At 36.9% G+C, this 14762-nt stretch overlaps 1 protein-coding gene across 2 annotated transcripts; it reads right to left on the bottom strand.

Annotated features, from left to right (window-relative positions):
* Positions 1-3970: 3970 nt before the first annotated feature.
* Positions 3971-14117, bottom strand: LOC132176433 (E3 SUMO-protein ligase MMS21-like). Of its 2 annotated transcripts, XM_088514589.1 has the most exons (7): positions 13942-14117; positions 13314-13385; positions 11539-11649; positions 11315-11425; positions 5651-5790; positions 4375-4460; positions 3971-4301 (listed from the first exon to the last, which is right to left on the bottom strand). In XM_088514589.1, exons 1-7 carry the CDS (start codon positions 14035-14037, stop codon positions 4156-4158), a joined length of 762 nt encoding a protein of 253 aa, XP_088370715.1. In that variant the 5' UTR covers positions 14038-14117; the 3' UTR covers positions 3971-4155. The 2 variants fall into 2 exon arrangements, with proteins under 2 accessions (XP_088370715.1, XP_088370716.1); XM_088514590.1 differs by lacking the exon at positions 13314-13385.
* Positions 14118-14762: the final 645 nt, after the last annotated feature.

Raw genomic sequence — 14762 nt, 5'->3', positions numbered from 1 at the left:
TAAACTTTCAAAAAATCATTTTGATCTTTACGGTCTCTGTTCAAAATAATATCATTTAAATACCAAGATAAATCGATTAACTTCGGTACTTAGGTTATAATATATCCACCAACTTTATAAATTCTGTTAAATTCAAAATTTACTGTCTATTTGATATTTTGTCCCATGAAACTTACAAAAATCATAACTTAAGTTAGCAAAGGTTAGAGTGACATATTGGGGGCCGGGGGGAGTGATGACAGAATTATTTTTGATACTTGAATTAACAAAAATGAAATCAAGAGGGTATATGGACAGAATATAAGTGAAAGGTTTGACGTGGACCGCTTTACCTTTATAGAGGTTCTCCATCTTAAGTTGGCAAGCGAGCTCAACAAGACAAGTATTGAAAGTTAAGGAGCGAGGCTAGTATGAAAGTTAGTTTTTTCTTTTAATTTAATTCTCTTTGGGGTGACACCTCCGACGGCTCGTTTACAAGAGATGCATACATATAAGCTCTTAACCCAATTTTTTATATTAAATCATGTCATGGATGTACAAAATACAGGAAAGTAATTGAAGACAAAAATATATTTCCGATGGGACAAATGTTGAGTTCCAAAATGGCCTTGCATGAATGTGGATCCGTAATTGTTTGGTAATGGAAATGTATATATAGTGAGTTTTTGGTTTGGGTTTGGAGCTAATTGATGTGATATAAATCAGATAGAATTTTAATTTTTTTTTTTTTATAAAAAAGTGAAAAAAAATTTATTTTGTAGTAGTTTTTTTATTTAAATAATAACAAAAAGTGATTAATATGATATAAAAAAGTAAGAAGGTTAGAAAGTTAATTTTTTAAAAAAAACTTTAGGACTAGTAAAATTGTTTGCAAAACAAGGATTATTCAAGACTACATTTGTGGATCCAATTCAGCGTATACACACAGAGAAGCGTGCATATGCATGCTCCATGTTGAAATAATGATGATGTGAGAATATTGAGCGGAAGCAAGAGAGAGAATGAACACAAAGAACTTACGGGTCGTTCGGTATTTAGACACCTACGTCCACCACTCAGAATACCCCCAAGAGCTACATTGTGTTCATTAACTTCATTTGTCTACAATATAAAGGTTCCTATTTATAGGGTAATGTCTAAATACAAGTTTGGTAATCAAATCCCTTTGATTTGATTACAATCTCAATATATGATTACAATTAACCCATCAATAAAGAATATTTCAATATCAGCATAATTATGGAATATATGGAAAATATAATATATTTTCCATATATTCTAACATTCCCCCTCAAACTCAAGGTGGAATATTCTGAAAAATTGAGTTTAAAATCCGAAACAATGATGACGGCGGTGGCGGAGGCGGAGGCCGAGAACGAGCCGTAGATGGTGGCAACTGCCAGAGGAGATAGAGGCTAGCAGGCGGCCAGTGACAGTGGCAAGTGGTTGGTGAATGCAGATTCTAAAGGCCCGACAACAGGCCAAACTCCAAAATGGGCCGACAACGGGGTTAGGGTTGACAAGGAGTCAAACTTCAAAATGGGCCGACAACGGGCTAGGGCTGACAACGAGCCAAACTTCAAAAGGGGTTGACAACGGGCCAGGGCTGACAACGAGCCAAACTTCAAAAGGGGCCGACAACGGCCCAACGCTAACAATGAGCCAAACTTCGAAAAGGGCCGACAACGGGCCAGGCTGACAATGAGCCAAAAATAAAAATTAGCATGTCTCAACCTATTTAAGAAAGTCTACAATGTTTGTTCTACAATGTTTGTTCCTTTTGGGCTACTACACCGACAAATAGAGATTCTACAATGTTTGTTCCTTTTTCGCTTTTGAAATTAAAAATTAGCATGTCTCAACCTATATAAGAAAGTCTATTTTACCCTAAGTTGAATCGTAACCAAAAACAATACATTGAATAAAATCAAGTTGAAAACAAAATCAATTTTTTACAAAAATTGGAACAACTATGGAAACAGATACTCTCCATTTCAAGTGAAATGGAAAGGGTCCATTTATGTATTTAGAGGGGCATAGTTGTCCATTTAATTTTTGAACAAATTTTTTTGGATAATGACCTTCTAAATACACTAAATGGACCTCTCCATTTCACTTGAAATGGAGAGGATCCTTCTCCAACGACTACAAGGTAATGCTAAAAAAAGTACAAATGCTAGTTTGTACCGCTTAGGTTGTAAGACTAAAAGGTTGGGAACACTTCATGTACACAACGCAACTGTCTAGTTAAAACAAAGGGTTAAATTCACTTTAACCCTCTGAAGTTTCAGTGGTTTTTCAATTCGAACCCTAATGTTTAAAAATTGGCAATGTACCCCCTTAATGTTTCAAAAATTTTCAATTTAGACCCTCCGTTACTAATATCCGTCTAATTGGATGGAATTCATACCACGTGCGTCTCACGTGAGATTTTGATGCCCTCTATTTCAATTTTACCTTTATTAAAACTAATGAAATTACGTAATTACCCTTAATTTCATTGGTTTTAATGAGGATAATTATGTAATTTCATAGGTTTTAATGTGGGCAAAATTGAAATAAAGGGCATCAAAATCCCATGTGAGACACACATGAGATGATTTATGTCCAATTAGACGGAAATTAGTAACGGAGGGTCTGAATTGAAAATTTTTGAAACATTAGGGGGGTACATTGCCAATTTTTAAATATTGGGGTTCGAATTGAAAAACTCTTGAAACTTCAGGGGGGTAAAGTGAATTTTCCCCTAAAACAAAATACCACTCTGTTTGTTTTAATTTTATTTTAATTTTTATTGCTCATTTTCTCTTTTCAAAACAAAACAGTACGTAACAAATAACTCAAACACAAAACATTCCTTGAAATACACAAATAATTCTTACCATTATATCATATCATAATAGTTTTTTAAACAATATATATATATATATATATATATATATATATATATATATATATATTAACAAACACAGCCATACCATTTTAAAGATTAGCGGATGTAGATATATTATATAGTCTACTTATCCTCCTACAATTTCTTGAAAAATGCAAACACCTACAATTAGACAACATTAAAATGAACAATTCATGAGAAAAAAATTCATTCTAACATTAAAATGAAATGTCCCCCAAAATTCTTCCCATTTTTGTCTTCAATTACAAAGCGAAAGATACATCCAAGATAATCCAAAAACAATATGTATCAACGCAAATGCAAATGAAAAGCACTCCCCTTGAGAAGGACACCACAATAAGAGAAACCAAAGAGTGGATCGTACCCAGATGAGATACTCATTTAATAGTCACTCAAGCAAGTTTGTTCATGACATGTACCAATTTCATACTGGTGAGTGGTGAGAGCATAAGATGGAGAGAATGAATCGATACACGCAAACATATCAGAATTACCAACACTATTATGACCTTAATTTAATAAGAAGGTAAGCTGTCAAATACACATCACGAGAAAAGTTGACAAACACATCAAGTCAAAAGCCAAATCTTATCCATAATAGAGCCTAGATACCCTCATCCAAACACTCGTCCTAAAACTTAGCACTAGTTGCATCATTTTCCGTTAGCGATCGTCTATTTCCGCAATGATATAATCACCGACTATTTCAATACAGACATGATAAGCAACATCAGACACAATATTTTGTTCACTAGTTTTCCTTTTTAGGAAATGTCTATAAACAACAGTCCTTAAGTCAAAAGGGTTGGAATGTATGAGGTTTTAGGTCATAGCTTCAACTAGCGAGTTGGTCAATTTGACTGAAGAGCTAGCCCAACTCCCTCACATGGTTGCCCACCAAATACACGTCCATGCGTCAAACCTCAAACATGTGAAACCATGGGATAACTCAGACGAATAGCAATTTGCAAATACAATTTAAAAAAAAAAAATCACAATCCATCAAACGCATTAGGAGCATGAAAGCATTACAAACTAGAAACACATTGTGGGAGATATATTCAAGAAGTACAGACATTAGGACACGATGTATTGCAACATGTTTTCTTATCACAATCACAAAACAACAATACAAATACAAGATGAAAGTATATGTGGAAACATGCATCGGACTATACGTATATTCAGTTAGGTTTTGTCGTAGTTATCCTCAAAACCCTGAAACCTAGAATTAGACATTTTCAGCACTCTTCTTCATCAATCTCCGTACAATCTTCTATCACGTCAGTCCTAGCAGTTTGTTTACTCATTGTGCGCATCTCGTCGATTTCAATAAGCAACAATGGGTCACACAGCACTTTTTGCGCCTGCAACATCTTGGGGCAACCTGACAAGAGAAAAATGGTCAAGGGTAAGGCAAATGCAGGAAAGTAAAAGTTCACAGCACAGAGACTATGTACCTGCTACAGGGCATTTAGCTCGTGCATTCTTGGACCGTATGTAGAGCATGATTGCATTCTTTTCATAGACATGCTTGCATTCCACACTGCATCAGGGGAAGAAATACATAGGACATTGTAAAAACATAAAACAAGTTGTACGTGTCAATGTTTGCTTTAGTTTATCTGTGGGAGGCAGATATGATTAAAATCAGTATGACTTTTAGCAGATCTTTCGCTCCCTATAACTTTTCAATGTACGGGCCAGGATACTGAATTCTACACATCAGCCGTGGCCAAATACGGTATACATGCTCTGTCCCCTCAGGTTGTTATGAACTATCACTTCTCTTCAAGCAAGAAAATCATTAAAAACGCTTACCAGCAAGAAAATCTGTAAGGGCTAAAAATTATAGGTTAGAAATAATTGTGTAGAATAACCACTGGTCTTTGGAATGACACCTACCCTACAATCAACGGTCCAGTTCCCGTGTGACTTCCTATGGTCCATTATAATGCCCACCATCATGATTTCGATTTTTTCACCTTCAACCACATGGGATATGGTAAACAAAAGAAGCAACACACATGCTAGCAGCTCAAGGGGATTGAATACAGCAAGAGAGTACCTTTGTTGACAGAGGTCTCTAAAGGTCAATGTTATCTCATTTTCCGGGACCTATAGTAGTGAGAGCCTACAGAGGCCTCTTAATACAGCTTAAACGAAAAATCAGCGCAATTGAGAAGCTTTTCCACGGTTGACCGAGAAAGACATGCACAAATCAAATAGATGAATGGAAGCAAGCAAGGGGAAGGGAATGTGTCAACACGATTTGGTGACAATAACTCTATGATATTTTAAATATCAAAATGTTAGTGTCCAATAAAGATAATGAAATAACAGCTGTTCAGAACTCTAATGGATTGCATGGGTTGAAAGAAATCTGACATGACCAGAAAAAGTCTCCATATCAGAAAATGTGTTAAGAGAGCCATAATTGACAAAAGCCGAGACGACCTAGGTAATAGCCTTTTGTCCTCACTGGTTTGCTTGGTGGTCACTTGGTGCACTTGTCAGTTACCAATCCCCAGTCAAATTGTGAAGCATTATTGCTAATAAATCTATCATCAATTATGGTAGCCAACGAAGGTGGAAGATAACTCCAATGCCTCAATTTGTTTTTCTTATTCATATTCATCCATCTCCTACTTGCTAGTCACAAAGATAATGAGAGGGAGAGGAAAAACTGTTTCTGGAATAAGAAAACAGGAAAACTTTTAACTGATCACAGAGTACCTGCGAACTGGTTCTGCCAGATCAACAACAGGCTTTCCACTCAATGGGCAGGTGATATTCAAAAGGGTGCACTGGGTACTAGTCATTACAATGTCATCCTGGTCTTCACCTGGCATTGGCTCTCCTGCATGATGAACATTCTGCAGGAAAATAGTGAGAGCAGCACCTAATTAACACTGAAAAGCGCAACTAATTGCCCAAAATAACAAATAACATATCACCAACAAATATGGAAAGTGATAGTAAAAAATGACAGCACCAGATAGGATATGACAGAAGGCATAGTCGAGAGGCAAACAACGCATCTGTTATGTGTGTTCGAGAGAGAGAGACAGAAAGAGAGAGTATTTTGTTGCAAAGACAGATTACTGTAACATATTTCTCAATAAATGATGAGAATGTTGGCTAATTGGCTTCTTGTTCTCTGCTCAACGGCCTTTAAGATTGCCAGCAATTCCATCACAAAACTAACCTTCTTTGCTCATTTGCAAAGATTTACTTTCCCAGGTCAAGACCAAACTCAGACACTTCAATTGCTGACTTGAACTTTGCTTGAAAACCACAAATAAAACTATTCTATTCTCCAGATAGACATAGCATGAAGTGCAGGCTCGCAGCTATGTGCAAACAGAAAAAGATCATGTGCTAGGTCAAAATCTTTCTTCTAATATTTTTCATTGAGGACACCCCTGTTTTAATTGTAACTAATCCATCTTAATTATTTTTCCTCCTCACTTTCTTTACCTATGCGAAATTATCTAGCTTCCCAATTGTCCTCTAAGATAAGAGGAGTGGAAACATAGAGACTCCAAAAACAGATGTCTCCTCTTCTTCACCAACTCCTACTCAAGAGCATTAGAGTAGGTTCCAGTATCTAAGACAATCTGCATGACAATTTCCTTATGAAGCTCAATTATGCATCTATTAAAGCCACAAAATGAACCGTATGTCTTATGTCTGATTACAAATTAAGCTTCAGGAGAAAAACAGGGAATTTGACGTCCCAGATATCACTTTCTTGTGCGAAATGATTAACAATCCAACATTTTTTATTCACCCATCATATACATAGTCCCTTCCTCACCAAGACACTATTCCAAGTCAGCCACTTCTCAGAGACCAGCCATGAACACATTCTGCCATTGTTTCCACCAAAGTACCATAGTATGAAATCCTAATTATGTCTTAGTCAAACCCATCTAATAGGAACATAAGCAGTTTCATACCAAGTCCTGAGAAAATCAAATTGTGACATATTGTTTGATCATTTAATGAGTTAATGAAAGCCTTCACAAAAATGAAGAGTCCAGGCCTAAAGGATTTGTCATCTCCAAAGCCCATGGTACACACATATCAAATCCTATCATTCTTCTTGACAGTCTATGCCGCATGGTAACCCTTGCTACATCAACTTCCATTCACAATCAGCACTACGGAAAAGTAAGCAACATCCTCTTCATGCAACCTTCATTAGCCTGTCTATATTGCACAATGATTTTTGACGACAGTCCACCTTCCCAAAAATTCTCAAACTAATCCCTACAAAATCTACCACTTCTGAATTTCTGTCAAAATTTACTTCTCTATATGGTTGAAATATTCTTTTATAGCCCTTAAAAACTCTTTAAAGTATTTTATACAATGCAGAAACTTTCCTTATTTTGCATGCCAATTATCTTTTCAGCCTAAAGAGGCCTCATTTATGGTCCTAAGTAAAGTAACTTATCAGATAAAACTAGATGGGTAGGAAACAGATGACAATAAAAGAATAAACAATCCAAACCTTCATGTTAGGGATAGTACCCTAAGACCCAATTTTTGTATGATATTTTAATAATTAATAAAGTTATTTATTTTCCAAGATTAATAAAAACATTGGGCATTGCATATTCATTTGATGAATACAGTTCTTAAGTTACATTCTTGTGATTTAGGTGTGTTAATGAGATTAATCACAGAAAATCTAAATCACAATTCCTTGTGAATTTTTTTTGGAAGCAAAGGAAATTCATTAAAAGCACAAGGAGCACAACCCAAATACTCAGGAACTATACAAAAGAAAACACCCAGCAAATCAAGAAAAATAAAAAAGAGAACAAAAACATGTATAGCTAGAGACACGGAGTAAGGCGGTAGCAAAGATCCACTCAAAAAAGGCTCTAAGAAAACAAGTCCGTTGATCCAAGCTCATTCATTCTTGATCATTGAAGATTTGAGCATTCCTTTCTCTCCAAATGCACCACAATAAAAAGGAAGGAATTGCATTCAAAACAATAATGATGTCATTCTGGCTGACCCCCCAATTCCAACACATCAAAAGATCCACCATCGTCTAGGCATAACCCACTCTACCCCAAACATCTGAAAAAAAAAAAAAAAAACCATATTCGACAGCTCTCTCAGGACATCACAATGAAGAAGATAATCTGAAGTTTCCCCACTCTTTTTACACATACAACACTAATCTATCACTATGATGTGATGCTTGCAGAGATTATCCAAAGTGAGAATTTTCTCAAGGGAAGCTGTCCAAGTAAAGAAAGCCAACCTCAAAGGAGCCTTAGTCCCCCAAATGCTCTTCCAACGAAAATGGGAGTCAATGTTAGGAAGAAGAACCTTATAAAAATATTTGACCTCAAAAGATTTTTTTTAGGGCATCCAACATAGTCTATCATCAGCCTCCCAACCCAATCTAGTGGAATACAAAACATTGAAGAAAGAGGAGATGAAGTCCACCTCCCAATCACGCACAAGTCTGGTGAAATTAATGTCCCAATGAGTCGTATCATTGCTAACACTCCTAAGGTCAGCCACCACTGCATCCCTATTCCTTGCAAGACTAAAATAACTCTGAAAAGAATCCTTCAAAGGACGATCTCCACGCCATTATTCATGTCAGAACCTAATTCGAGAGCCATCACCTACTTCCACACACTAAAATTATAGAAAACAACCCACCCCCTGCTAATGTGTTTCCAAAGACTTACCCCATAAGTTCCAGTGAGCCCCTTAATACACCATCTCCCTACCAAACTCCCATACTTTTTATCCACAATCTGACACCAAAAAACCTCTTTCTCCACAGCAAACCACCATAACCACTTGCCTAAATTGAATGTAGTCAAGCTCTTGATCCCTAACCCTCTAAACTGGATAGGAGTGCAAAACTTCTTCCAATTAACAAGATGGAATTTAGTCTCACCATCCAAACCACTCCACAAAAGATCCCTCTGTTATTTTTCTAACAGCTTAGCGACACTAACTGGGATAGGGAAAAGGGAGAGGAAATAGGTAGGAAGGTTGGACAAAGTGCTCTAAATCAACGTTACTCAGCCAACCTTAGAACACTAGCAACAACTTTCCTTAGATTTTCCTTAAATTTAGGGAACCAAATTACTTTTTGTTTCCTTATTCAAATAAACTCCACAATAGCTTCCCTTATCCTTTCCCTATACTATTTAAATATTCTATCAAATAAATGCAAGGGGAAAGGGAGAGGAAAGATAAAGTCATTTGTATATTCTTACAAATCAATGTGAAGGAAAGAGAGTCTTTTTATATTAAAATAATGTTAAGGAAAGCACTTTTGTTTCCTTGATGCTCCCTTGATTTAGGAAACACTGAGGGAGTCTGTTTCAAGGGGATTTTTTTAGGAATTTTCCCTATATTTAGAGAATGGAATGGGATTTAAGAAGCTGCTGCAAGTACTGTTAGACAAGTATTTTCATCCAGCTAATTTTCTCTCCATTTTCTCAATGATATAGTCCCAGATAGACTTAGCCTTAAACAGAGCACTCAAAAGAAGGCCCAAATATTTCATAGGCAAGGAAGAAACCCTACAACTTAGAATATGAGCCAACCCAATCACATTTGGCATGTTACCCACAAGAACCAACTCCGATTTAGCCAACTTAATCTTCAACCCAAAGGCGGATTCAAAACAAACAATGACACATCTCAAGTATCAAAACTGGTTTGGAGTAGTCCCACAGAAAATAAGAGTATCACCAGCAAAAAAGAGATGGGGTACAAAGACAAGATCATCACTCCTAGCCCCCCATTAAAAAACCAGAAATAAAGCCCCCATTCATAGCAGCCGACATCATACGACTCAAAGGCTCAAAGCTATAACAATCACAAAAAGAAAGGGAGAGACCCTTGCCTTAGATCCTGAGAGCTATTGAAAAAACCACTTCGCGTACCATTAATTAGGATAGAGAACTGAATTATAGATATGCAATGTGCAATCCACTTCTGCCACCTCTCCCTATAACCACATCTCCTTAGCAAGTAAAGGAGAAAATCCCAACTAACATGATCATAAGCGTTCTTTAGGTCCAATTTAAACAAAACCCTTGGCTCATCTAATTTAAGACGGCTATCTAGGCATTCATTAGCGATGAAAACAAAGTCTAAGATCTGACGCCCTCTAATAAAAGCATTCTGAGTATTTGAAATGATATTCTCCAAAATATTTTTCATTCTATTTGCTAAGACCTTCGCAATAATTTAGTGATGAAGTGGCATTCAGACTTTTCTCAAATTTACTCTGCTGATGAAACACAAGAAAGACTTCCATGACCTCTTTTCTGAAAAGATCCCAACAGGATTGGATGAAAGCCATAGGAAAACCATTTGGACCCGGAGCCTTATCCTCATTTATGTCTTCCATTACCTCAAAAACCCCCCTTTCCTTGAAAGCTTGTTCCAACCAAATTGCCTCCTCACAAATAGATTGAAATGGGAGACCATTCACATCTGTGCGCCAATGCTCATTCTCGGAGTAGAGCTGAAAGTAAAAATGAATTATATGAGCTTTAATATCAGGCGGATTGGAGGAGGTAACACCATTGATAATCAAATTCTCTATAGAGTTGCAACTTCTACTAGAATTAGCAATCTAATGGAAGAACTGGGTATTTTTGTCCCCCTCTTTTAGCCATAACACCCTCAACTTTTACCTCCAACACATCTCCTTCAAAAGAGTAGTATTTTCCAACTCTATTGTAACCACATCCTTCCTCAATTGCTCTTCACCCAAACAGAGGCATCTGCTTCTCAGCAACATCAAGGCCTTGTAGCTCATCAAGAAAAGCCCTTTTTCTCTATTCAACATTACCAAACTCCAAATCATTCCACTTCTTTAAGTCGGCTTTCGAAGCTTTTAACTTCTGAGCTAAGACAAAACTAGGACATCCTTGAGAATATTAAGAGTCTCACCTTCTCAACAAATCCATCCATTTTCAACCACACGTTTTCAAATTTAAAGTAACTTTTACACTATGAAAATCACCACAATCAAGAAGCATAGGGAAATGATCTGAAAAACGTCTAGGTAACCTGCTCTGAACAACGAGTGAAAAGTGAATCTCCCAATCAGAAGAAATGAGAAGCATGACAATTCTAGACCAAGAGGGGTAGTCTCGATGTTGTAATGTGTTTGTCCCACATGATGAGCATTAGTAATACGGTAAAAATGTATTAGATTAAAAAAAAAAAAAAAGAAAAAAAAGGTAGAAAACACTTCAACACATAATTTTAAAATAGAAAAAAACTAAGAAAAAATGTAAAAAATCTAGTAGTAAAAATTTGAAATTCTTGCCTATCCTTTTAATAGTCCAACGCCCAAGAAACTCCAAAGAAAATAATAGAGAGAAAACATACCCAGATAGCTTCTCTAAATTGGCGTATTATAGGATGGTTTTGTGGAACTGAAGATGAACTAGCCTTGAGCTTCGCAATCTCATCCTCAAACAACTTCTTAAAATTGGTTAACTGCATTTCAAGCATCATATTAACAAATCAGAGAAAAGGAGGATAATAAAATATTTATATAGAGACAAAATCATTCAAAGAGAATAACTTTGCCTAATATCGAGTTCAAGCACCTCTCCTACAGGCTGGCACCTATCTCCAACAGAATGAATTGCTGATGAAAAATGTGTACAGTCTTCATATGTAGCCAGCAACTCAACAGCTGCATTTTCAAGCTCTTTCACCTGCAACAACATCCAGTTACTAATTGATCTATATTGCCAAGTATCTAGAGTTTCCCATCATCTTCAAACTGTAATTTAGAAAAAGTGGGGCTTTCAATCATTTTTAAGTAGAACACCTTCCGTCAAGAAGATAAACCGTAAAGTAATTGTGCGATAACTCCTATAATCCAACCAAAAGGCAGTGAACAAATCAACATAGGCATAAAGGAAAGGTCGCTATTATACTAGAAAACAAGAGATAATGCTTCAGTTTCAGTGGGATTAATATAGGTTTTTGAGGCTGAGGTCATTTACATGTCCATAACATTTAAATTAATCCTTTTTCTTTCAAACACAAATTTTTTAGCCTCGCCAACTCGAACATAGAAAGTTCCAAGATATAGGATTCTCAGCATTGTCAAAAAAGAAAGGTTATAAGATTTTTGAACCACGTATCAGGAAAGGAAATGGATTTCTGACGGGTCAGGTTGGCTGTCAGGTGATGAGTGCCAAGAAAAATCAACTCCCCCCAATCCAACCGACTGTACTGCCTAGTCTCTCCACGTCTCCCTCCTGACCTGTTCTCCCTCTCTTAGCCTCTCCCTCTCTCTGCCCAAGGCCATGTATGGTGTAATTAATTGTTATGAGATGCAAGATTTCACACCTTACCACCAAATCTTAGGGAAAGGTGTGAGCTCGTGCACCCCAACTGCCAAATCTATTGGTTCGGTACAAGATTTTGCATCCCCACCACCAATTTGCCATCAAATCTAGTGGCAAGGTGGGTGACACTGCTCATATCGATAAACTGATTGACTACTGACAACTGTCAGCGTTGATGTGGTTTAGGAGCCCCGATGCGGTTGGTCGGTTTGGGGCGGCCGACACCTATTGTTTCAAAGGGACCCGAGGGAAACAGTGTCCACTTCTGCCAAAAATATTTGAACTTCTTTACCTTCCCCAACATTTTCTTAGCCACTAATAATTTTTTTGATGATGAGGAACCCCCCAAAGGTAGTGTCACTTCGTGTACCCACCCCTGTCGAGTAAACTTTTTTTTTTTTTATGTCGGGGAACCTCTCCAAGGTAGGGACCTTCGGACCCACCCCTGCAGAGTAAACCCCGGTCTTATGCACCACACCCTCGAAAATTTTCCTACATAGAACTGGTTAAATCGCTGGCTTTTCACTCCACCAGGGGGTGTGGCCCCAAAGGATTGTTTACACCCATGAGGTGTTGAACATTGGACCTTGAAGGGAGCAATACCTTAAGACCAAGGCCTCCACCACTTGAGCCAACCCCTTGGGGTTGAGTAAACTTCAAACTCATGTAAAGTGCTCCCTCCACACGAATCGAGTAATACTCCGGCTCTGCCGGCGAGCTTGTCCCAAGGAATTGTTTACATCTAAGGAGATTCGAACTTAGACTTGATGGGAAACGCTACCAAGAGTAAGGCCCTTCCCACTTGAGCCAACCCTAATGGGACTGAATTAATCCTAAAAAAAATGCTATTCATCAGTTGGGGAAGTATTCTATCATTTTGAATTGCCAAATGCTGAAAAGAAATTCATATCCAAAAATTTAAATTCCTTTCAATTTTTTCTATATTCTCTCGCAATCAAACAAAGTATAAACAACAATACTATTGAGGAAAAAAAAGCTCATTGTCCAGAATAGTAGAATACCATCTGAGACTGATTATCTCTCTCCAAATCAACCCCAATTTCCTTCATCATATTTAACGCCTTCCGAAATTCCTGAAACAAACAACCCAAAATTGAGTTGTGCTAATTCATCGAAAAAATTTGAGTTGTGGTAACACCATGAATAGGACAAGCAATATGATTAGGCATCATTTGGGTAGGAATTCGAATCAGTTATTAGCGAAAAATCATATTATATTCAGCAAAAAAAAAAAAGTAATTTCAATAGGGAAATCAAACAGCAGCTTTCGACAATAATATAGGATCAGTCAGCACTGAGTTTTAGCATTTATCAACTTTAGAAAGCACTTATCTTGCTTTAAAAGCAAAAGCATCCCATTGTGTTCACTTTCAGAAAACAACGCGAACTTCTTTCGAAATCAAAGTATAGACTACCTTACGGTTTAAATTTAATTACATAAAGCAATTATAGCAAAACCGCTTCCAAAAATGCTGAACCAAAAGCGCCTTCAGGGGTACCAGGCACTGCTTGGCCACCATTTTCAAAGAACTTGAATTTCTTTCCAAAACTAAAAGATGGAAACAAATTCGATTCCCAAAATCACCAAAAAGTACTTCTAAAATGGTAAAACACAGGAAGGAAATTTACAGCGATGAGGGACTGATTGTCGGAGTACAGTGTCGAAGCTGCAGTTTGGATTCTTCCGGTGACGCCTGTGGACCGCGAAGCCGAAGTGGAGGCCATCGTTAGTCACTTGGGTTTTGGGTTCTGAGAACCGTGTTTGATTCGTGATCATTTTGGACGGAGAGTGAGACAAGAGGGAAAAGTTTTCCCACCAACGACGCACCGATTTAGCATTTGTCTTTTATTATTATCATTATTATTTTTGATGAATAAGAATTTCATTAAACCAAAAGTTAAAAATAGAGCAACTTTCATTTTATTATCATTATTATTATTTACTTTTTAGGCCGATAATTTTTATTTTTTATTTTTGCAAAGTTTGATAAAGAGAATTAGAGCACGTTTGATAGCACTACTATGTTTCCTACCAGAGACTCGAGTTGGGAAAATTTTCAGATTTTAATGAGTTCTTATTTGGAAGAAGTTATCGATCGGCTTAAAGTCAGGTTTTGGAAATAGCAAGATGGTTTGTCTAGAATTGTGTTATTCTATGTGGTTTCTGATCTTTTTTAAGAGTTATATTGCTAGTTGGGAAGTTATTGTGTTAATATTATGGTTCGTGTAAGATATTTTTTAAGAGATATTTTTTGTAATTTTGAGTGCTTGGTGCGACGAAAAATATTTTCAATTTGATCGAACAAGCATGTTTAATTTTCGTAAAATGATTATCAAAAAATGGAAACCGTAAACTATTTTATGAATTTGAACACCTGATTTTCAAATCGATGGATTGAGTCGGAACATCGCCGGGACCTTCAAAGGACTTCACGGGGCCACTATTGAGA

The sequence above is a fragment of the Corylus avellana genome, chromosome 3, assembly GCF_965113065.1.
Source record: "Corylus avellana chromosome 3, dhCorAvel1.hap1.2, whole genome shotgun sequence".
NCBI classification, from domain to species: domain Eukaryota; kingdom Viridiplantae; phylum Streptophyta; class Magnoliopsida; order Fagales; family Betulaceae; genus Corylus; species Corylus avellana.
This window is presented reverse-complemented; position numbering and strand designations above follow the sequence as displayed.

Bases quoted from the DNA above. Each gene is read 5' to 3' on its own strand.
- LOC132176433 (XM_088514589.1), bottom strand. From the start codon at position 14,037: ATGGCCTCCACTTCGGCTTCGCGGTCCACAGGCGTCACCGGAAGAATC. The intron at 13,386-13,941 runs GTAAATTTCCTT...TGTTTGTTTCAG, and splicing joins ACAATCAGTCCCTCATCGCT to GAATTTCGGAAGGCGTTAAA. The intron at 11,426-11,538 runs GTGCTTGAACTC...CTTGAAATGCAG, and splicing joins GGTGCCAGCCTGTAGGAGAG to TTAACCAATTTTAAGAAGTT.